Genomic DNA, 25,123 nt, shown 5'->3' on the forward strand with positions numbered 1-25,123 from the left:
TAGTCCTTGCCTGTCAGATGGCCTTTGCTGCTGCTAGTCTCCCCCATGTACTCAGCCATGTTGAACTGCTATCAGTTGCTATAGTCTCTCAGCACCCCTCTGCATTTGGCACACCTTCTCCCTCCCTGTAACATTCTTCACAGATACTTCCTCCTTCTTCTTTGCCACTCTTCAACACTCAAGTATTTTCTCCTTTGGAACTTACCCTATTTCTCTGGTAGAGTGCTTTGCTCTTCAATATGACTGTGCTGTGTGTGTGTGTGTGTGTGTGTGTACATACAAATATCCATCAGTCTATCTTATCTAACTAGTCATTTTGAATTATAATCAAGCTGCATGACCGCCTCTGCATTAGTCTGTAAGTTAATGGGAGGGCAGAAATTATAAGTCTAATCTTACCATATCTAGTATCTAACATAGACCCTAGTACAGAAACTTTTCAGTTCAAAGTGACTAAGAATGTCTCAGAAAGTTTTGCACAGTGCCTCTAAGTTAAAACAAAAAAGCTCTGTTTACTATAGTTAGGAAGCAACTTAACAAATCTTCATGTTCTAGCAACTTAGTAGCCATTTGAAAACAATAATATATATAAACTGAAAGAAAAAATAAATCACTCTTGAATAACCACAATTACTTATACCAATGGAACAGGTGTACCTGTGGGGCACTAGACAACTTCTCCAACCCTGGAATTAGATCCGACACTGCCACCCCCATTTCCTGTTCCATACTAATTCGACATGGCATTTGTTTTTATCACAATAACCACTGAAAAGTCAGCCTTGAAAAGATATGGTGCCAGAGAGAGAAATATAGTGTGATCTAATGTTGAAATGGTAAACTACCTTGAGCTGGAAGTTTTTCAGTAACTCATAGATACCAAATATCACTGTGTTTTCCTTAAAACTAAAAAGTGTTCCACAATGCCCCTGTGAGTTCACTTCAGCATCTTTGGCACACAGTTTGGGAACCACAGCCCTTGTTCACAGAAGTTCATTAAATGTCTGTGTAATCCACCTCAGCTAGAATGTTTACATTATAAATTACATAAAATTCAAGCAAGATATCATTTTTAAAGAGAAAAAATTATTATAGAACAGGTATCAGCAAACTTTTCTAGTAAGATGGTAAATATTTTAGGCTTGTAGACCATATAGTTTCTTTAGCAACTACTCAATTTTACTATTGCAGCATCAAAGCAGACATAGATAGTACATAAATGTGTGATAGGCAGTTAGACACACATGAGCAGAGCAAGGATGGATGGGTAAGATACAGAAGGTCACAGGGCAGAAAGCCTCAGATGCCTAGCAAGGAGCAAACCTGGGAAAACAAGAACCTCGCCTCCAGGGTGACCTATCCTCCCCTAGCACATCAATAGTTCTTTAGTTTGGACCACCTGACCTTTCATTTTGTTGGTCTTGCGGTTCAGACCCTCTGACATTTCATATCACTGGCAATGTGGTTTAGGCCCCCTGTCCTTTACCTCCCTAAAGATAAGATCTAGGCCTCAGATATATTTCAGCTCCACGCCCAGAAAAGCAGTAAAAGCGGACAAGTGATGCCCTTGCTGCCTCAAGACCAGCTGCATTGAATAATGACCCCCTGCCCTGGCGCCAACTAATCAATGAAGACCATCACCCTGAAAGAGCACATTTGTAAAGCTGATGACTAGTCTATTGAGACCCTCCCCTGTAATCTCCTCTAAGAGATCCACCTGCAAGAGAGAGAGAAATATGTTCAGGATGAAGGACCCAAATGCAAGCTCTCACCCAGGAGAGCATGCCCATGCCATTCCCTTCTCCTTTCTTCCCTCTAGGACTCAGGAGACTGCAACCAGGGGAGCAATGGGCAGCAGCTGGTCCTGGGCTAATCCCTTGAACCTGTCTCTCAGGCTGCCTTTTCTCTGACTTCTCAGTGAACCAAAGCAGCCCAGCCTAGGCTCTCTGTTACTTCTTCTATGCCCTTTCTTGTTTCACTGTCCTAAGTATGTTTTCACTGTGGCCAATAAATTCTTACCTAGTTTGCTTTACCTTTTCTCTTGATTGAAATATTTTCTTCAAGAAGACAAGAACCGTGGTCTCATTGTCTTGCCAGGAACAAATGGATGAACATGACTGTGTCCCAATCTAACTTTTTTACAAAAACAGGTGACCAGCTCATAGGCATTGTATGCCAACCCTGTTACTGCAAATCTTTAAAAGGTATATTCTTTCCACAGTAAAGTTACTATAAAATTATAAACAAAAAGTGAACTAAATAACATGGTCCATCCCAATATAAATAAATTGAAATTTTTATGAGGAATTGGATTACAAAAGAAATGCAGTAACTTCACATGGAGAAGCCTGGAAGACATCATCTTAATTAAAGTGAACAATATCAGTAAAGGGATAAATAAAAGTTACACATCACTTAACACGATGCAATGAGAAGAATGCAAAATCACTTGTGATATTTATCCCGAAGATCTTTAGCTAAAAATTAATCATGAGGAAATATGAAAAAAAAACAACAACACCTGAATTGAGGATCATTCTACAAAATAACTGATCTGTAATCTTCATAAATACTAAAGTCATGAAATCTCCCCAAAAAAGAATTGAGGAACTGTGCCTGAAAAAGAGACATGACAATAAAATGCATCTACATGTAATGTGAAGGGACCAAATTCCGCCACCCCAAAGCTGCTTTCCAATGTATTGAATTTAAGGTGTTTACTAAGAAACAAAAGACTCAGAAAGAATCTTTGACCCTCACCCTTTCCTACTCAAGATATTCAGATAGAGAAACCTGTTTCAGGAAGGACAGCTCAGTATGCTGCCTAATTTGAAGTAAGTACGGTAAATAAGAGGGCTTCAGGCAGGTGGATACCCTGTGTCCCACTGTTTCTGAATCTCCTGGCTAGGATTTTTCTGCCAAGTGTGTTCCCTCCTCCTCAACTACCTGTAAATCATCCATTCTTATTTATGAAATATAATTCCCTGTTTCCCCCCCATCCCCTTCTCCTTTGTCCAAAAATGTTTTATATATCCAATGTTAGCTCACTGTCTTTGGAATTTTCATGTAATTCTCATGCCTATGTAAATTCCCTATGCACATATATTAAACTTTCATATTCTACTGTTAATCTGTATCTGTTTGGTTATTGGCCCAGCCAGATTTAGGAAAAGTGTTAATATTTTTTAGCCCCCACAAATGAATAATTCCAAACTGGATCATTTTGCTATACCAAATATTGTTGATATGATTGCTAAAATTGAAAGTGGTGTGAGAATTCGACCCTAGTAATTATTCAATATTCATTTCCTGATTTCATTGGTTATATTGTGTTTACACAGGAGAATGTCTTTGCTTACAGGAAATACACACTAATGTGTTCAGGGTTGTTGAGGAATCAAGTCAGCAACTTACTCTCAAGTGGTTCTGTTACAGTAGGCAGCTAGTAAGATATTAACAAAAGAGAAGGGAGCCAGACATCTAATTAAGTTGGATTAACTAGGAGTCTTTGGCTTCCAGACGCAGGGGATAGCCAAACTGCCCTGCCAAGGGGATTAACATCCCTTCTTCGCCCTGAGTAGGGAGGAAGAACCAGCTTTCCAACCTCCCAGGGAAGTACCAGCCCCTTCCCACAGATTAAACCAGGGAAAGGGGTGAAACAGAGAGGGGGAAATTCTCCTCCTGAGGCATGCACAGAAGCCAGATGATGAGGCAAAACTATGAGGCATTTGCAGTAGGAGCCGAAATGGCCACCATAAAGGAGACGAGTCTAGCCTGGGAAAATTTGGGAAAAGGACAAGGTAGGATAAGGGTATGGAAACCTGGATGATTAAGGAAAGGGATTGGATAGGTGGGAGGGCCCAGAACAAGCCAGAGAAGAATTAGGAACAAGATTGGGGTGTTTGAAAAAAAGCCTGCTCTCTCTCAAGCCCAAGAAAATATAACCAAAGCTGAACAAAGACCCGAGACACACACTGCCTTGCTGGTGCTAGACCAGCAGTTCTCAACCTGTGGGTCACGACCCCTTTGGTGGTCGAATGACCCTTTCACAGGGGTCGCCTAAGACCATCCTGCATATCAGATATTTACATTATGATTCATAACAGTAGCAACATTACAGTTATGAAGTAGCAACGAAAATAATTTTATGGTTGGGTCACAACATGAGGAACTGTATTTAAAGGGCCAGAAGGTTGAGAACCACTGTGCTAGACTATTAGAGCCTTGAATGCCAGGGCAATGGCACGGCAGGTCTGGGTCCTGGCCCTTCTCCTGAGTGAGGACGTGTGGCTCCATAGGTTACACTTCTTCCACAGTGAGATGAAGCTGACCCACCTGGTCAGGAATGAGGCAGTACAGCAGCTTCTGGAGGGGCATCTATGCCGTACATGCCTCTCCAATAAATCTTGCCACTATACCTCAACTCCTCCTATGCATGAGTCCCCGAAATGCTTTTTCTGCAACTTTGCAAGGACCCATTTCCAGACTCTCCTGGCAGACCTGCCTTGGTCCTGGTCCATGTCTGACAACAGTACAAGAAAAAAAAATTTCTTTGTACTGTATGTACAAATTCTCTGTAACTTTGAGATTGTTTCCATGTAAGAGTTTTTTAAATTTCTAAAATGAACAGTGGAAGAGCAGATGTGAAGGACTGCTGCTCTGTATTTAGCAGGACAGCTGGCCCTGCTCCCACCCCAGGTGATTTCCCCCATTTTCTCACCAGGCAAACATACTCTATGGACTGTAAAAGAACAGTGACTATATACAGTTTTATTCTCCTTTATTTAAGGCATAGAAGTGGGTAAATATCACTGAACCAGCAAATCTTTATTGAACATTATTACATTTTCTGCATTGAGTGAAGTAGAGAAGAAAAGAACCATGTGCAGAACACTTGTATGTATTAGACAAGGAAAAGGAAGAATGGTTTCTGCTCTGTATGGACATTAGTTATGTAGACAAAGCTGACATAAATTCACTATAAGAAGCACAATACAGTAAAACCTTTATATAATGGACTAATTTGGGTGAGGGGGTGTCCATTAAAGCCTAAAGTCTGTTATATAATAAAGTAGGTTTTCCAAATGCACATGTTAAAAAATTGACAAATTAGTTGGTTTACCTGTTTTCACTTATCCTATCTAATAACAGACAAAGATTGAAATTGACTGTACCTTCGCTACACCTCCCATTGGCTAATCAGCGAGATATGCAAATTAACCGCCAACAAAGATGGCAGTTAATTTGCATACATAGGTGCGAAGCGGCCGGAACCGCGAGAGGCTTGGAGGCGCCTCCGGCCGATGAAGGCGCCTCCTGCCCCCGAAGCTGTGAGAGGTTTGGAGGCGCCTCCAGCTGCCAGAGCCGCAAGAGGCTTGGAGGCACCTCCGGCCACCGGAGCCACAAGAGGCTTGGAGGCATCTCCAGCCGGAGCAAAGGCCTGGGTGCCGGGTGCTGGAGGAAAACCGGTGCCGGCAGCCAGGGGAAGGGAAGGCCTATCTCATGAATCTTTTAGTGCAACAGGCCTCTAGTCTATAATAATAAAAGCGTAATATGCTAATTAGACCGGACATCATTCAGGATGTCCTTCCAGACAAAGCAGGGGCCGGAGGGAAGCCTGGGTCCTGGGTGCCAGCCGGTGGCCAGAGGAGGAAAGACCGGGTCCCGGGTGCCTGCCAGCAGCCAGAAGGAAGCCCGGGTCCTGGGTGTGTGCCGGTGGCTGAAGGGAAGGAAGGCCTACTTTTGCACGAATTTCATGCATTGGGCCTCTAGTGTAAACATGTTTGTGTAATTAAAGTATGTATGAAAAGTTTAATTTCACAGAAAAGTTTTCTGTAGGTATTACAGTAATTTTAAATTTAAACTGAATAGATCTAGTTAATGCATGCATTCACCAATCACTGAGAGTAAACAAATGCACACAGCTGGGGCATGTGCACATCGGAGTATCAGCTGACCTGCATTAAACTGCCACAGAAAGTCATGCCACACAACAACAGAACCAATTACCTGTTTTGTCTACATAATTCGGTGTGATTGCTAATCATTTGTTTAAGAGCTGTAGACTATAGTGGTAGATATGTAATATTTATTTATGTTGGTGAAATTACTACAGTGTTTTTTCCCAACATTCGGCCTATTTGCTAAAATTTGTTAAAAATAACAGTGAATTAAAACAGAAAACAACCTGTTAGTTTAATTATAAGCAAATCTTGGTTAAAAGCATTAAAAAATTAACAGGGTGCTAATTTTCACCTGTGACATATGGACCAGAAATTCTGTCTGTTAAATCCGAAGTCTGTTAAATTGAGGTCCACAAAATCAAGGATTTACTGTACATAATTAAGCACTAATTTATATAAATGGGTTAGCTTCACCTCTTACCCCACTCATATCAACTCCATCAGGAAGAACAATGAGAAGTAGCCAAGATGCCTAATTAAGAAAGACATGTAGATAGGGTAAAAGTATGAAACAGTGTTGACAGTATAGATCTAAACAAACTGAGAGAACAAAGAACCATGCTGGAACAAAGAGAGAGACAGAACCTACCAGACCCCTGGTATTCATGATTCATTAACACTTAACTCTGTGCTAGCCATCTTATCTGTCCATAAAACTGCTGAGATAGACATGTAAACTGCACACATTGTGAAGCTGTATACAGGCCATGAGTCAACTGGCAATTGAATAAACTTAACTGATCACTCAAAATGCACATTAATATTGGAAGCATTAGGAAGAAAACAGGTAGAAGCTTAGGTCTGAGATTATTAAAAGGACTTTTCTGAGAAAATAAAAAATTAAAATTAACTTGGGATGCAATGAAATGAATTAAGGCAAGTTTCTTTCTTCCAGAACTTCTTGGAGCCCAAAATATGCTAATGTACATTGTATACCAATAAACAAGATATCACATGCAGCATTTCACTCAGATGAGGAGCCATATCAAAACCTATAAGTAGAATAGGTAGAGTGGAGTAGAATGAATAAGAAAAGAGATAATTACTTTGAGAGGTACAGCATCAAAAACAACTCCATATGATACCTCCTAGAAGCCTCACCCTGTTCTAAGGTTTGTTCAATAGTTTATTTTACCTTACTAACAACATAATACAATTATGACCCCCATTTTACTTTGAGAAAATGAGGTATAGAAAGGTTAAGGAAACTGCTGAAGGTATACAAATAGAAAATAGTCACAATAGGATTCAGACTTAAACAGTTTGCTTTCTTAATCATTATGTTCTTAACCATTACCGATGGAATTCTTACCCATTACAAAGTAAATTATTAGTTAGATATTAAGCAAAAATGAAAAATAAGCATAATAATTAAGTTAAATAGAAGGATAGAAATTTAAAAAGCCCTATTCAATGACATTAGGAATAGGGGAAAAGTGGTAAAAACATCTACAATTACAATTTTGAAGTATACCATAATTACATTTATGATAATCCCTAGTTTATTAAAATTAAGAAGCACTTCAAGCAGAGAATATAAAACCCAATTTCCTCATGCACACTAAGGAGAACAGACTGTAAGCACTTGGAGGAGCTCTCACCGTGACTCTCCTTGTATCCAGCTGGCGCAGCTGCAGCATGTTCTGAAGAACAGTGTGCTTGTACCATGGCTCCTGAGCTATGGGGTTGCCATCAAAAGTGATGTCTGAGAGAGAAGGAGAGTCAGCAAGGCAGCAAACACTCTCGAAACTGTAGAGACAGAAAACAGTTATTGTGACCTTCAAAACTTTGATTTGTTTTAATAGAACAGTTTTAAATTTACAGAAAAACTGAGAGTATAGTGCACAGTTACCACATACTCTCCACCCAGTTTCCCTTATTATTAACATCTTATATTAGTATAGTATACTTTTAAAATAATCAATGAACTAAAGCTATGTAATAAAAGGCTAATATGCAAATTTTCCCCAAGCACGGGAGGGAGTTCAACCTACCAGGAATTAGACATATGCTGACCACCATGGGGCGGCATGGAAAATGGTGGGCATTGGCAACATGGTGCTGGCAGCGGGCAGCAGTGGAGGTGCTGCTGGCCGTGATGGGCCCCGATGAGAGCGGGACTGAGGCAGGATGGTGGAGCAGGTGAGTGGGTGGCACCAGGCCAAGGCGGGTGTGAAAGGAGGCCCTGGTCGGCAGCGGCGGCAGGCAGCCAGAGGAAGGGAGGCCCCGGCTGGCAGCTGGCAGCGACTAGGAACCCTACCTGTGCACAAAATTCATGCACTGGGCCTCTAGTATTAATATAGATTAAATCGTGCATGTGTAGCGTCCCCTAGGCCTAACCTGCCATCAGGGCCATGTCTGCTGCCTCGCGAAGTCTCGCACGCTCCATAGATGCTGCCAGTGGCCCACTATGCTCCTTGGATGCTGCCAGTGCCTTGTGACGCTCCAGAAGTCCCACCTGCCGAGGCCACCACAGGACCCAGGAGTCCCCCACACCGCGGCCACCGCGGGACCCATCAATGCACCTCCTGGTGAGTCCAGTCATTGGTTGTGACGCTGTTACGGCATCATGGCCACAGGCCTTTTATGATATAGATTCTTACTAACTCAAGTCCATATTTTATCCAGACTTCCTTAGCTTTTACCTACTATTCTTATTCTGTTCCAGGATCCCACCCAGAATGTCATATTACATTTAGTTGCCATGTCAACTCAGGCTCCTTTTAGTTGGGACAATTTCTTAGAATTTCCTTGTTTTTTGACAATCTTGACATTTTGCGGCATACTTATCAGTTATTTTGTCGGATTCCCCTCTATTGGGATTTGTCTGATGTTTTTCTAGTGATTAGACAAGGCTTGAGGTACATACTATTAACTAACATGACATCACTGTTAAAGTTGACCTTGATAACCTGGCTGAGGTAGTGTTTTTCAGGTTTCTCCAATGTGAATTTACTCTTCTCTCCCCTGAATTCGTTGGAAGAAAGTCATTATTGGCAGCCCATAGTTAGGAATGGAAAGTTCAGTTTCCCCTCCTTGAGGGCCAACTATCTACATAAATTATTTGAAGTTCTTCTTTCTAGCAGGTTTGTCTTTTTTCTACCATTTATTTATGTATATCAGTTTGGATTCAAGAATATTTATTTTATACTAGAGGCCTAATGCACAAAATTTGTGCATGGGAGGGGGGTGCCCTCAGCCCAGCCTGCACCCTCTCCAATCCGGGACCCTCGGGGGATGTCCAACTGCCAGTTTAGGCCCAATCCTAAACCGACAGTCAGACATCCCTCTCACAATCCAGGACTGCTGACTCCTAACTGCTCATCAGCCTGCCTGCCTGATCACCCCTAACTGGCCCCCCTGCCAGCCTGATCACCCCTAACTGTCTCTGCCTGCCGACCTGATTGCCCCTAACTGCCCTCCCTGCCAGCCTGGTCATCCCCAACTGCCCCACCCCTCCACTGGCCTGGTCACCCCTAACTGGCACCCCCTGCCAGCATGGTCGTCCCTTACTACCCCACCTACCGGCCTGGTCGGCCCCAACTGCCCCCTCACTGGCCTGGTTGCCTCTCACTGTCCCCCTCTGCTGGCCTGGTCACCCCCAACTGCCCCCCCCCCCCCGCCCCGTCAGCCTGGTTGCCCCACACAGCCTGCTGTTCAGTCGTTTGGTCGTCCTTCACTAACCCCCCTGCTGGCCTGGTCACCCCACACAGCCTGTTCAGTCATCTGTTTGGTTGTTTCATATGTGAAGGCCCCTGGCTTTTTATATATATAGACTTAGGTTACAATCTAATACTATGTTATTTGTTTTATTGTTCAAATTGTTCCAGCTTTGGCCATTGACACCTCTTTTAGTTGGCTCCTATGTCCCTTTGACATATGCCCATCATTAATGTGGATTTGTGTGTGTGTGTGTGTGTGTGTGTGTGTGTGTATGTTTCCTTACTTTCTGGCACAATAAAATTCTCTAGGCTCATATTAAATACTAGAGGCCCAGTGCATGAAATTCATGTGCAGGTATGGTCCCTAGGCCTGACCTGCAATCAGGGCCATTTTCCCCAGCTGCTCACAGCCGGCCCTGCCCCCTGCCACCACCCATCCCCAGTTCCCCGTTCACCATCGGGTGATTGGTGCCTGAAGGCTGGGGGAAGGGACTCAGTGGTCTGCTGTTCCCGCCCTCTCGCCGGCCCCACCCCCACTGCAAGTGGCCATTAGGTGATCGGAGCCTGTCGGCCAGGGAAAAGAGCCAAGAGGTGGTCAGTTAGCCTCATAGTGACTGGTCCAGCGGTCGTTTGGTCATTCTGCCATTAGGGTCAATTTGTATACAATGGGGCCTTGACTTACAAGTTTAATTCGTTCCATGACGGAGCTTGTAACTCAAATTACTCCTATGTCAAATCAAAAAGTGAACGAGTGAGACACGTGATGCTGGGCTGATGTTGTGATGTTGTGGCGTTCACTGTGACGTTCGCTGCGCCAACTAGCATTGGGGTATCTGAAGCTGGCTTGTAACCCGAATTTTAGCTCGCAACTCAAAGCAAAAAATCAGCCAAGAGATGGCTCGTATCTCGAAAAACTCGTTTGTCGGGACACTCGTAAGTCAAGGCCCCACTGTATTACCCTTTTATTATATAGGATAGAGGCCTGGTGCATGGGTGGGGGCCAGCCACGCCCCCGATTGGGGTGGGGGTCCCCACTGGGGGGAATGGCCGACCTGAGTGAGGGGCTGCCAGTGGTTTTCAGGCCTGCCACAACCCCGATTGGGTGGGGATACCTGCTGGGGGGGGGCGGCAGCCTGGGCGAAGGGCTGCGGGCAGTATGCAGGCCACCCACGCCCCCAATCGAGCTGGGGGTCCCTGCCGGGGGGTGGGCCGACCTGGGTGAGGGGCCTCAGATGGTTTGCAGGCCATCGACACCCCCATTGGGGTGGGGTTCCCCACTGGGGGGCGGGGCCGGCCTGGGCGAGGGAGCACGGGCAGTTTGCAGGCCAGCCATGCCCCTGGCTTTGTCTGGAAGGACGTCTGGAATGACATTTGGAAGATGCCCAGTCTATTCGGTCTAATTAGCATGTTACCCTTTTATTAGTATAGATTTCCTACCCCAGTCCCAGAATCAGCCTTCTCTAAGGATCCATGTTCCTTATATTGGGAATGGCATTAAAAACAAATATCTGCATATTTGCCATCTGCAGAACTTTTCTTGTGTTTTCAATCTTGTGCCCATTTTTCAAATGTTTTTTTTTTCTTATTGTTGAAATTTAAGTTTTTTAAATATATATAGTTCAAGAATTTAAACTTGGAAAAAAAAAAAGCTGGGGGAGCAATACTCATAGCTGACAAATTAGACCTCAAAGTGAAGGCCATAACAACAGATAAGGAAGGCCACTTCATAATACTAAAGGGAGCAATTCAACAAGAAGATATAACTCTGGTAAACATATATGCACCCAATACAGGAGCACCCAAACACACACACACACACACAAACACACACACACAAAACTTCTGGATGATATCAAGGGAGAGATTGACAGCAATACAGTCATAGTAGGGGTCTTTAATACCCACTAACACCACTGGATAAAACCTCTAAACAAAAAATCAGCAAAGAAACAGCAATCCTAAATGACTCACTAGATCAGTTGGAATGAATTGACATCTTAAGAACATTTCACCCCAAAGCCACAGAATATACATTCTTCTCAAGTGCACAAGGGTCATTTTCAAAAACAGACCACATATTGGGACATGGCAAAGTCTCTTCAAGTTCAAGAAGACAGAAGTCATACCACGCATCTTCTCAGATCACAATAGCATAAAATTAGAAATCAACTACAATAAAAACAATGAAAAAAAATCAAACACTTGGAGGCTAAATAGCATGCTATTAAACAATGATTGGGTTACCAATAAGATTAAAGAAGAAACAAAAAGCATCCTCGTAACTAACAAACAATGCAAACAGAACATTCCAAAATCTATAGGACACATGAAAGCAGTCTTGAGAGGGCAGTTCATAGCTCTATAGGCTTACCTCGAAAAACAAGAAAAAATGGTAATAAATTTTCTAACCCTACAACTCAAAGAGTTAGAAAGAGAGCAACAAGAAAAGCCCAGTGTAAGCAGAAGGAAGAAAATAATAAAGATCAGAGCATAAATAAATGACATAGAGACCAAAAGAACAATACAAAAGATCAACAAAACCAAGAGCTGGTTCTTTGAAAGGATAAACAAGATTGAATCCCTAGCCAGGCTCACCAAGAAGCAAAGAGGACCCAAATAAACAAAACCAGAATGAAAGAGATAAAGTAACAACCAACCCCACAGAAATACAAAGGATTATGAACAAATACTATGAACAATTCTATTCCAACAAAATGGACAACCTAGACAAAATGGACATATTCTTAGAAAAATGCAAGCTCTCAAAACTCAATCAGGAATAATCAAAAAACCTGAATAGACCGATAACTACCAAAGAAATTGAAGCAGTCATCAAAAATATTCCAGCAAACAAAAGCCCTGGACCGGATGGCTTTATAGGGGAGTTCTACCAAGCATTCAAAGAAGAACTAAAACCTATCGTCCTCAGACTATTCAAAAAAATTCAAGAGGAAGGCACATTTCCAAGCTCTTTCAATGAAGCCAGCATTACCCTAATTCCAAAACCAGATAAAGACAGCACAAAAAAAGAGAACTACAGGCCAATATCCTTGATGGACATAGATGCTAAAATCCTCAACAAAATTCTAGCAAATCGAATTCAGTATTACATTAGAAAGATCATACACCATGATCAAGTGGGATTTATCCCGGGGATGCAAGGATGGTACAATATCCGCAAATCAATAAATGATACATCACATAAACAAATTGAGAGACAAAAATCACATAATCATATCAATTGATGAAGAAAAAGCATTTGACAAAATCCAACATCCTTTCTTGATAAAAACTCTCAGCAAAGTGGGAATTGAGGGATCATACTGCAACATAATAAAAGGGTTATATAACAAACCTACAGCCAACATCATACTCAATGGGCAAAAACTAAATCCATTTCCCCTAAGAACAGGAACAAGACAGGGATGCCCACTTTAACCATTCCTGTTTAATATCGTACTGGAAGTACTAGGCACAGTGATCAGAAAAGAACACAGAAAAGGCATCCAAATTGGAAAAGAAGAAGGAAAACTATCCTTGTCACGGATGACATGATACTGTACATAGAAAAACCCAAAAACTCCATCAGAAAACTAGTAGACCTAATGAATGAATTTGGAGCAGTATACAAAATTAACACCCAGAAATCCATGGCCTTTTTATGCACCGATAATGAAGACACAGAAAGATAAACGAAAAAAAAAAATCCCATTTACCAGTGCACCAAAAAAATTAAGATACCTAGAAATAAACTTAACTAAGGAGGTAAAAGACCTGTACTTGGAAAACTACAGAACGTTGAAAAAGAGATAGAGGAAGACATAACAGATGGAAGAACATACCATATTCATGGACTGGTAGAATCAACATCATTAAAATGTCAATACTACTCAAAGCGATCTACAGATTCAATGAAATCCCCATCAAATACCAACGGCATATTTCAAAGATCTAGAACAAACTCTGCAAAAATTCATCTGGAATAAAAAAAGACCCCGAATAGCCACAGCAATCCTGAGAAAGAAGAACAAAGTTGGAGGGATCAGAATACCAGATATCAAGCTACATTACAAAGCCACAGTTCTCAAAACTGCCCGGTACTGGCACAAGAACAGACATATAGACCAATGGAACAGAACAGAGAACCTAGAAATCCACCCAAGCTATTATTCTCAATTAGTATTTGACAAAGGAGGAAACTGCATACAATGGAGTCAAGATAGTCTCTCCAATAAATGTTGCTGGGAAATTTGGTCAGATACATGTAAAAAGTGAGACTAGATCCCAACTTACAACATACACAAAAACTCCAAATGGCTAAAGGACTTAAATGTAAGATGGAAACCATAAAAATCTTAGAAAACTCCATAAGCAGCAAAATATCAGACATATGTCATAGCAATATCTTTACCGATACAGCTCCTAGGGCCACGGAGACTAAGGAGAAAATAAATGGGACTACATCAAAATAAAAAGCCTCTGCACAGCAAAAGAAACCTTCAACAAAACAATAAGAAAGCTCACTGCATGGGAGAACATATTTGCCAATGTTATCACCAATAAGGGTTTAATCTCCAACATTTACAGGGAATTCATACAAGTTAACAAAAGGAAGATAAACAACCCAATTAAAAAATGGGCAAAGAACCTAAATAGACACTTTTCGAAAGAGGACATATAGAAGGCTGAGAAACATGAAAACATGCTCAAAGTCACTATTCATCTGAGAGATGCAAATCAAAACGAAATTGAGGTACCATCTCACACCTGTCAGAATGGCTATCATCAACAAATCAACAAATGACAAGTGCTGGCCAGGATGTGGAGGAAAAGTAACCCTTGTGCACTGCTGGTGGGAATGCAGACTGGCGCAGCCACTATGGAAGACAGTATGGAGTTACCTCAAAAAGTTAAAAATGGAACTCCCATTTGACCCAGTGATCCCACTTCTAGGAATATATCCCAAGAAACCAGAAACACCAATCAGAAAGAATATATGCATCCCTACGTTCATAGCAGCACAATTTACCATAGCAAAGATTTGGAAACAACCTAAGTGCCCATGAGCAGATTAGTGGATTAAAAAACTGTGGTACATCTACACAATGGAATACTATGCTGCTGTAAAAAAGAAGGAACTTTTACCATTTGCAACAGCATGGATGGAACTGGAGAGCATTATGCTAAGTGAAATAACCCAGCTGGAGAAAGATAAATACCACATGATCTCACTCATATGTGGGATATAATGAACAACCTAAACTGATGAACAAAAATAGATCCAGAGACAAACGGCCAGGGAGGGGGAGTTTAGAGATCAACCAAAGGACTTGTAAGCATGCATATTAGCATAACCAATGGACACACACACTGGGGCTATGGGGGTTTGCCCTTGGTGGTGGCAGTGGCTGGGGGAGGGGGGATGGTCAAGCAGGGAAAAAGGAGACATATATAATACTTCAAACAATTTTTAAAAAAGAATTTAAACTTAGTCACTTCAAATGTAAATAAACTTAAACATGGTATTTTTTTCTCACCTAGAATTAACAAAATTATTTTTTTCCATCAATATAAAAAAATCTCAAAGCAGTTTCTAGTGTTTGAGATGGTTGTTTAAAAGATGTTTCTCTCCTGCCTTCATAGTTGTTAACATACAGCTTAAACCAAATAAAAACGATTCTGATAAATTAAAAACTAAAACACAAGGCAAATGTTTATTTCTTACACATTGTTAAATGAACTAACTTATCACCTTCCCTCCTCAAATCTGCTTCTCTGGGTATACTTCCTATCTGCTAAGTGATATATAATCATTGTCATCATCAAGTCAGTTGCCACTGTGAACCAATAAATCCCTTGCTCAGAAATTGATTATTCATAATGGGAACTGTGAAGAGTCATCAATAATTTTAAGCAAGTGGGGATTAATGTGATTAGAATAATCAGAACTAAGTAACATCCTATATAACAGCGGTTCTCAACCTGGGGGTCGAACGACCCTTTTACAGGGGTCACCTAAGACCATCGGAAAACACATATATAATTACATTACGGTTCATAACAGTAGCAAAATTACAGTTATGAAGTAGCAAGGAAAATAATTTTATGGTTGGGGGTCACCACAACATGAGGAACTGTATTAAAGGGTCGTGGCCTTAGGAAGGTTGAGAACCACTGCTATATAAGAAGAGAGAAACATGCAAATTAACCATCCCTTCACCACAACGATGGCTGCACCCACAGCTGAGGCCAAGTTCCCATATCGAGGCTTAAGGAGCAATCAGCAGGGACCTGAGGCCACCCCGCCCCCTTGCCCCCCCATGCGGATTGACAGGGGACCTCAGGCTGTGCCTCCTACCCGGCAGGGCTTGATGGGGGACCTCAGGCCACACCCCCAGCCCTGGTGCCAGGCCAGGGGACCTCAGGCTGCGCCCCCTGCTCAGCGGGGCTTGACGGGGGACCTCAGGCCATGCTCCTCGCCCCAGCACCGGGCTAGGGGACCTGAGGCCGTGCCACCACGCTTGAGGGGCTTAACAGGAGACATCAAGGTGTGCCCTCTGCCCTGGTGCTGTGCCAGGGGACCTCAGGCCACATCCCCCACCCTGGCACCAGGCCAGAGGACCTGAGGCCATGTCCCCCACCAGGCCAGGGGACCTAATGCTGCACCTCCCGCCTGGCAAGGCTTGACAGGGGACCTCAAGGTGCACCCCTACCCTGGTGCTGGGCCGGGGGACCTCAGGCTGCTCCGCCCCCCCCCTGCCCCAGCGCCAGGCTGGAGGAACTCAGGCTGTACCCCCTGCCCTGGTGCCAGGCCTGGGGACCTCAGGCCATGCCCCCTGCCCTGGCACTGGGCCAGGGGACCTGAGGCTGTGCCCCCCACCCTGGTGCCAGATCAGGGGACCTGAGGCCGTGCCCCCCCACCCAGAGGCACTTGACGGTGGCCCTCAAGGTGCACCCCCTGCCCTGGTACTGGGCCGGGGGACCTCAGGCTGTACCCCTGACCCCAGCGCCAGGCCGGGAAACCTCAGGCCATGCCCCCCACCCTGGCGCCAGGCTGGGGGCCGGCAGGCCGCTCCCCCTGCCCAGCGGGGCTTGACAGGGGAACTCAAGCCGTGCTCCCTGCCCCGGCCTGGGCTGGGGACCTCAGGCCGCACCCCCCTGCCCTGGTGCCAGGCCAGGGGACCTGAGGCTGCGCCCCCCCACCTGGCGTGGCTGGACAAGGGTGGGACCGGCCAGGTCTGGATCTAGCCCAATGAGGGGAGGCCGGCTGGTTCTGGGTCTCACGTGATTTTGAGGCACATGTGGGTGGGTGGGGACTTGACTCTGGGTCCTGTGGTGCACCCCAGACTGACAGGAGGAAGATTTTCATATACATTTTACTAATTTTCTTTCATCTCTGACACTTCTATTATAGAGAAAGGGCAAAGAGCAATATTAAAATATTTCCTCTAATTAATTCCCTTTTAATGTGCACAAATTTCATGCACCGGGCCACTAGTGGAGAATATAAAGAACAAAAAGAAATGACTCGAAAACCAGCTATAAAGTAGATTGCAGTAACATATCGAGAACTAAGGTAGTCGTCATGAAAGTAAAGAGGAAGGGGTAGGTTTTATGGAATTTTAGAGTGTGGCATGGACAGAAGTTAGCAGCCATCCTATCTAATAAAACAGAAACATGGTAATTGGCGTATGACCGCTACCCTTCCCATTGGCTAATCAGCGAGATATGCAAATTAACTGACAGCCAAGATGGCGGTCACCGCCAACAAAGATGGCGGTTAATTTGCATACTCGCAATGATGAGAGGCAAAAGGGGAAGGACTGAAGAATGGTGATCGGCAACCCAGGCGGCAGGCAAGAGTTGGGGGGTGGGCAACGGCTGCCTTTCCCCACCCCCAGCGGGTGATCGCCATGGGAAAGCTGGGGTTGCCGGCTGGCCTGCGGCCCTGATGCCATGGCAATTGGAGGGCAGGAGGGTTGGAGTGCAGGCCAGGCGGCAACCGCAGACACCTGCCATGGCAATCGGAGGGCGGGAGGGCTAGGTGCAGGCCAGGCAGCAACCCCGGACCCCCACCATGGCGGTCGAAGGGCGGGAGGGTGGGGTGCAGGCCAGGCAGCAACCCTGGACCCCGCCATGGCAATTGAAGGGCGGGAGGGTGGGGTGCAGGCCAGGCAGCAACCCCGAACCCCGCCATGGCAATTGAAGGGCGGGAGGGCGGGGCGCAGGCCAGGCATCAACCCCGGACCCCCGCCATGGCAACTGAAGGGCAGGAGGGCCTGCGTTCCTCGATCGCCATGGCGATCGGAGGGCGGGAGGGCCGAGCTGCAGGCCAGGCAGCAACCACGGACCCCCACCATGGCAATCGAAGGGCGGGAGGGCGGGGTGCAGGCCAGGCATCAACCCCGGACCCCCACCATGGCAATTGAAGGGCGGGAGGGCCTGCGCCCCTAGATCGCCATGGCGATCCGAGGGCAGGAGGGCGGGGCGCAGGCCAGGCCGCAACCCAGACTCCCGGAACCTCTCTTAAAGGTTCTCTTAAGGCAGTTGGCGAGGGACCTCGGAGAGCCCCAGGGGGCCCTGGTGCCAGCAAAACTGAGACCTGGGGCGGCTCTCCCCAGAAGGTCCAGAGAACAGCCACTGCAGCCCGCCCCCACCCCAGCGCCAGGCAGGGCACGCTGGGCCCGAGGACCCACCCCCTCCCAGAGGCCCTGGCTTGCTCATGCAGCCCTGGTCACATCACCGGAGCAGCTACAAGGCACAGAAAGCACCAGGTACAGCCGCTTGCCCCCACCCGCATTTGCAAAGACAAGGCCGGAGGGTGTGAGGGCCGGCTCACATCTCCTTCTCCCTCCTTTTGCTCCTCCTCTGGCTGCTTAGCTCGCCCAGCTTCTTATCCAGGCTCCTCTGCAGCTGGGCCCACTTGGCGGGGTCCAGGGACCCGTCCTTGGCCCCACTGCCAGCATACAGCACTCCCACCCAGCTGATTCTCTGTGGGGCGTGGGCGCGGGCCCTCTCCCCACAGCCATGGATCTTGGGCAGGCAGTGGCTGAGGCAGTAGTGGTGGCTGCAGTGTGGGCAGAGCAGTCCCGGATTACGAGAGGGATGTCCGACTACTGGTTTAGGCCCAATCCCTGTAAACTGGCAGGACATTTTTCGAGGGGTCCCAAATTGGAGAGGGTACAGGCCAGGCTGAGGAACACACCCTCCCCCGTGCATGAATTTCGTGCACCGGGCCACTAGTTTGGATATAAGGAAGAAAGGAATCTAGAATAACACCTAGGTTTCTCTCTTAGGATACTGGGTGGTGGCTACATGGTGTATATTTTGTCAAAATTCATTTAACTTTATACTTAAAATGGGTGCATCTTATGACATGTAATTATACCTAAGTAAATGAATTTACAAAGAAATTTAAAGTATAAAAATACATACTTGATAGATCACCTCTTCATCTATCAGGTCTCCTTTATCTGGAAGACTATTTTACAATAGTGGCCATTAGAATATGCTTCAAAAAGGCTTTATGTTTTCCCCCAACTACCACAGGAGGAAATTTCAACCTTAAGATAGTAACTAATGTAAGCAGCCCAGGCAACAAAGCCAGTAGATGGTCTATGCTGAAAAGCATTTTTCTTCAGTGGCTCAGCATATCTGAACAGAATTAAACAGAAGGCTAGAAATGTGCTATGACAATTGCCCTAACTCAGTACCTAGCATTTAATAACTTGTTCAATAAAGTTTGGGGAATGAATAAAAGAATATGATGAATTGAAGTGATTCCAAAGGGCTTATCCTTGATTTAAAAAATTAGTAAATGAGTTTCCTTATACTAATCTTTTAATTGTTGATTAAAAAGATACCATGCTATTCAAGAATCATTATGACCTGATATTTGTCCCTAATCAGGTAGATCAATTTAAAAATTGTAGATAATGTGTCCATTAAGAAAGGTCTAGAAGCCATGTTAATGCCCACCTGGCATATATCTATAATTCAAGCACAGCCAAAAAGAGGCACAGGAATGGAAAAACCACTGCAATTCTCAGTAGGCACTATTCTGGCAACTCTTCCCAGATCAGCTCCTAATATTGCTTTGAATAGTGTTATTAAAGTAAAAATAAAACTGTATTTGATTCACAAGATTCCTCATAAAAGATCATTTCCATCTGCAAGGCATTTGACCAATAAACATGCCAGACGTTCCTAGAAACACACTGACAAAACGCATATAATTTTAAAGACATTCTCCAATCAAACAAAATACTTTTAAAGTGCAAATACAGGCAAATAAAAGGTTATAGTCTACCTAACCAAATAAAACCAAATTATTTAAAAATAAAAACATAAATAAAAAACCTGGAAATAGAGCAGTAATTATACTGGAGGAGTACTACTTTAAGAATCTCTCTCTCTCTCTCTCTCTCTCTCTCTCTCTCTCAATGCTCACTGCTTGTCTCTTCAGAGTACCAAGAATGGAAAAGCTTTGGTCCAGAGGCTGACATTTAACTCATAATTTGACTTTAATCTTTTTCCAGATTACTCATACATTTGTTCCTCCCCTAGTAGTCTCCTCCCAATGCCACATCTGCTTTCTATCTGCTGAAGAACCTATAGAAGAACAATCTGTCCCTCCTGACCAAATTCACATCTCAAAAGCAAAAAAAAATATTTCAGTTCATTTTATGCTTACTTAACAAAGTACAGAGAAAAGGTAAAATTCCCATTTATGCATATATAACACAAAGATCTTTAACTAAAAATTCCCAAATATTAGCCAAATCTCTTCAAATTAAAAACTTCTCCCCCAAAAGTACTCTGATATAACCTTAATGAAAAGCTCTTATTTTATATAGATCAGTGAGAACTTTACTGAATAGTTACTAAGTGAAATGAAATGAAACAGAATAACTTCAGTGTGCTCAACAGGACTGAAATATACACAACTGACAAACAAAATAATCAGAAAGATCTATAAGTTAATATATACTTGAGTATTAAAGAATGAAGCACAGTTAAAGAGCATATAATTGAGTTTGTATTTTGAATAAAATAAGCTAAGTTTGTGAACTGAGTTCCTTGATCAAAACAAGTAAAAATGATGGGTAAAATATATATTTAAAATATTTTCAAATGCATTCATGACCTGCTAAAAGATGAGGGATACACAGGTTAAAAAAAATAAACACGGGAACTCAGAAAGGTAAGCAGAATGTTGAAATTGACCTTTTTGCTGTGAAGGTATTTACTAGACCCAATGAACTTGAGCTTTGGCTTTCATGATCTTCGTGGCCATGGACCAAGAATTGTCCATAAATCTGCGACCCCAAGGTCTCAACATAGAATGAATTAGTTATAAACTTTCCTACTCACTACCCCCAAAATATTGCCTATCTTAAAACTTGGGACTAAGTAAAAGGGGAAGAAAATTCTTCTTTGATTATGTATAATCACAAACCACAATTTGAGGTCCAAATCCACACTAAATGGGTGATTTAAAATGTTTCAATATTTGATTTTTTTTGAAGAGCTCTCAGGCTGGTAATGCCTATAAGCATCTGACAGAAACAAATGAAACTCCTCTATGAAGGAACCTACCTTCATAAACCCCCAAAGAATTCCCAAAGGTAAGGTACCAATGAAAACCAATAGCTCACAGTTGTAAAGGAAATAGAGCACTCTGACTGCGAGCTAGCAGAAACAACAGATGAGTCAGCTCAGCTCCAATTTCTTCATATAATGGGCTTATCAAACTCAGAACATTAAAAAAAACTATAGCATATTTCAAGGAATAAAACAGGTTTGAAAATATGAATAAAATTCCAGACGATTTTAAAATACAGAACTTCTAAAGATAAAATTAAATTAACTAAAATTAAAAAGTCAACGGCAACGGATGGAAATAAAGGAAATCAAGCATTTACCTCACTTTTCTTGTACAAACTGTTCTTTGGGGTAACTAAAAAATAATAAAGTTTTTCTTTATAGAAGAACTGCGGAGGAAGAAAATGGCGGAGGTTTAGACAGACGTGTCGGTGCCTTGTCCCGGAGCAGATAAGGGCAGGCAGCTGAAACGGGTAGCATACAGCCCGAATAAGCAGAGGAGATTCAGCTGAGACAGTCTGCAGCCAGGAAAGACAGAGAAATCCTAGATAAAGGGAACGGTTAGAGGCAGAGGCTGAAACCTCTCCAGGTGCGCCGGCACAGCCACGGAGACCTTGCCATCTTGGGTGACTGTCGCCGGCATCCAGAGACCAGCTACTAACCCGGCAACAACGGCTCTCAAGCAGCGCGACTACGTGAACTCAGAGGAACTCTGCTTCTCCCCACAGAAAGGTTAGACTTTCCCCAAAGGTGCGGTTTGCAGTTTAGGTTGGAGAGTGGAACGCGCGCAGGGGGGTGGGGGCTCTGCGCCCCACAAAGACCGCGGCCGTTGGAGCCAGCGTGACCCACGAGTGTGGAAGGGCACCCCCAGGGCTGCTGGCAGAAGGGAACGCTATAAATAAGCACACAGTTGGACGGGTCACAAACGGGCAGCCTCAGATTACGCCAGTTTGCCGGCTACTCGGTGCCAGGAGCCAGAGCGCGCGCAGAGACTTCGCGCAGATTTGGAAGGTGAAGCGTTGCGAGTTCGCACAACTTCCCAGGCTCTTAAATCTGTGCGTTTGATTGTTGAACCCAGTGCAAGGGACTACCCAGTTGGGGTCAGTCACAGAGCTTGTAAGGGAAGGCTGTTTTGGGGGAGCCTGGGAAACAGAGCGGGAGTGACTACTGGAAAACCAGCTCTGGGCGGAGGACATTCCCAAACCAGCTTCCGGTACAATAGAGAACACCTGGTCAGAGAGGTCCTATACCCTCCGAGGTCAATCCCGACGCACTGCCACCCAGAGGCAGAGCCACGAACTGACTCTTCTGTAAATACAGATAAGGGCTGTCTGGGAAACCAATGTAGCCTGCCTTAAAATCAGGACTGTGGCTTACAACACAAAGGAACAGTGTATCAGAGGAAAATTCAACATTCTCCTGAATACCTGGTGTGCCAAAAAGAGGAGCAGAAGATCTGAAGCACCTTCATTACAGCCCATTTTTTTTTAATTATTTTTTTAAATTATTGTTTCACCTTTTAACTAAGAAACCATTTATTTTCTTTTTTCATCACCTGATTTTACCCTTTTAATTACTACATTTTTATTTTTAACCAGTATTATTACTGCTGCCATTTTACCATTTTTTTTTTAAAGTGTCATTTTATTTTCTCTTTATTTTATTTTGGGACTAAGGTTCTCCATTCTATTTTCATCGTTCCTTTAGCATCATTTTCCTCTACCTCAATTGTGCTGCTGTGCTAAAACTCTCTTCCCCACTTTTCCCCTTTTGCTGTCCTGTTTCTCTTACCCTATTCCTGCTTTAGATTTTCCCTATTCTTCATACGCCCTGTCTAAATTTCACCCTACTTATATATCCCTTTTCCAATCACCTGCTCTAAATCCTTATCCACCTCTCCCTTATCTTTCTTCACTATCCAAATTTTTTATTCTCTCCTTTTCTCTATTGTTCTGTTGTTGCTTGCTCGATTGTTGAGTATATTGTGTTTTTTTTTTCTTTTCTTTTCTTTAAGGATTGTATGTGAGGTTGTTCTGCTTTTTCTTTTTCTTTTTCTGTCTCCCATTACCCCTCCCCCCCCCCCCCGGCCAGTTATTTTTGTGCTTCTGCTTTCCCTTGCCTCACTTGATATTATTGGCTGTTTGTAGTTTGTATTCACTCCAGAGATCCATTGCTGGAATTTGTTGGGATTAGTGGCGGTTCTATCGGAGTTTTCTCCTCATATGAATAGTCTCCTCCCCTCTTCTACTTCATTCTATTTTTCTTTTTTTTTCTTTTTCTTCTTTTTTTTTTCTCTCTTTTTTCTGTTTTTCTATCTTTTTCTCTTCTTTCTTCCTTACCCCCCAACTCTCTTAGCTCGGGTGGCCATCTTTATTTGGGGTTATTAATACCGTAATTCATTTGTGTTCAGTGCCTGGTACGTTGTGCCTTGTTGTGTTGTATTTTGTGCCTTTAAATCAACGCAGCAGATCCAAGCAACAGCGGCCTCCTGATCTCCACACGCTCTGTCTGAGGAATAGCTGCTGTGGGTGAAGCCTCCCTCCACCAGCCAGAAGAGCCACAACAGCTGTGAACAGCACCCATCAGAAGACCCGCTAACAACAGAGGAGCAGCTGCTACCACAACCGCCCAAGGAGCAACCACAGCCCGAGGAGCCACTGCCACCTAGGGAGCAGCCACTGAACGACTCAATATCTATATACATCAGTGAGATCAAACATGGGTAGACAAAGAAATCCCCAAAGGAAAGAAAAGGAGGACTCACCAGAAAAGCAGCTAAGTGATACAGAGGCATACAACATGACAGAAAAAGAATTCAGAATAAGGGTCCTAGAGTGCATACACCGGATGGAGGAAAAAATCGACAACTTATCCAAGAAGCAAGAAGAAACAGATGAAAAAATCGACAACTTAACTAAGACCCAAGAAGAAATGAAGTGTGATATAGCTGCAATAAAGAACACCATTGAAAGTATCAACAGTAGACTAGGAGAAGCGGAAGACCGAATTAGTGAATTAGAAGACAGGGAAGCAAAACACACCCAAACTGTACTTCAGTTGGAGAAAAAAATTAAAAGACAGGAGGAGAGCCTAAGGGAGCTTTGGGACAACATGAAACGAAACAACATACGAATAATAGGGGTGCCAGAACAACAGAAAGAGGAACAAGGATTAGAAAACCTATTGGAAGAAATAATATCAGAAAACTTCCCTGAGGTGGGGAAGAAAAAAGTCACACAAGCCCAGAGAGTCCCAAGCAAGGTGAACCCGAAAAGACCCACACCAAGACACATCATAATTACCATGGCAAATGTTCAGAACAAAGAGAGAATCTTACAGGCTGCAAGAGAGAGACGGAAAGTTACATACAAGGGATCTCCCATTAGATTGTCAAATGATTTCTCAACAGAAACACATCAGGCCAGAAAAGAATGGACGGAAATTTACAAAGTGATGCAAAGCAAAGGACTGAATCCAAGAATACTCTATCCAGCAAGGCTATCATTCAAAATTGAAGGGGAAATAAGAAGCTTCACAGACAAAAAAAGGCTAAGGGAGTTTATCACCACCAAGCCAGCAATGCAAGAAATGCTAAAGGCACTGGTGTAAAAAGAAGAAATAAAAATCCCAGAAAGAAAACAGCCACACACACACAAAAAAAGAAATGGCTACAAACAAGTACCTTTCAATAATAACTTTAAATGTAAACGGGCTAAATGCTCCAACGAAAAGATATCGAGTGGCTGAATGGATAAAAAATCATGACCCATATATTTGCTGTCTACAAGAGACCCACCTCATTAGAAAGGACTCACACAGACTGAAAGTGAAGGGATGGAAAAATATCTTTCAGGCTAATGGAAAAGAAAAGAAAGCTGGGGTAGCAATACTTAT

General features: G+C 43.7%; 1 protein-coding gene across 3 annotated transcripts in view; it reads right to left on the reverse strand.

Annotated features, from left to right (window-relative positions):
* The window catches only part of LRRC49 (leucine rich repeat containing 49), a 209,170-nt gene that overhangs the window by 65,414 nt on the left and 118,633 nt on the right, over positions 1-25,123 (reverse strand). For all 3 annotated transcript variants that reach the window (XM_081085231.1, XM_081085233.1, XM_081085232.1), the window contains one exon: positions 7,565-7,712. In XM_081085231.1, coding sequence (XP_080941357.1) covers positions 7,565-7,712 — 148 coding nt within the window. The remainder of the gene's footprint in view (positions 1-7,564; positions 7,713-25,123) is intronic.

The sequence above is a fragment of the Myotis nattereri genome (genome assembly GCF_964212035.1).
Source record: "Myotis nattereri genome assembly, chromosome: 1".
In the NCBI taxonomy this organism is placed as follows: domain Eukaryota; kingdom Metazoa; phylum Chordata; class Mammalia; order Chiroptera; family Vespertilionidae; genus Myotis; species Myotis nattereri.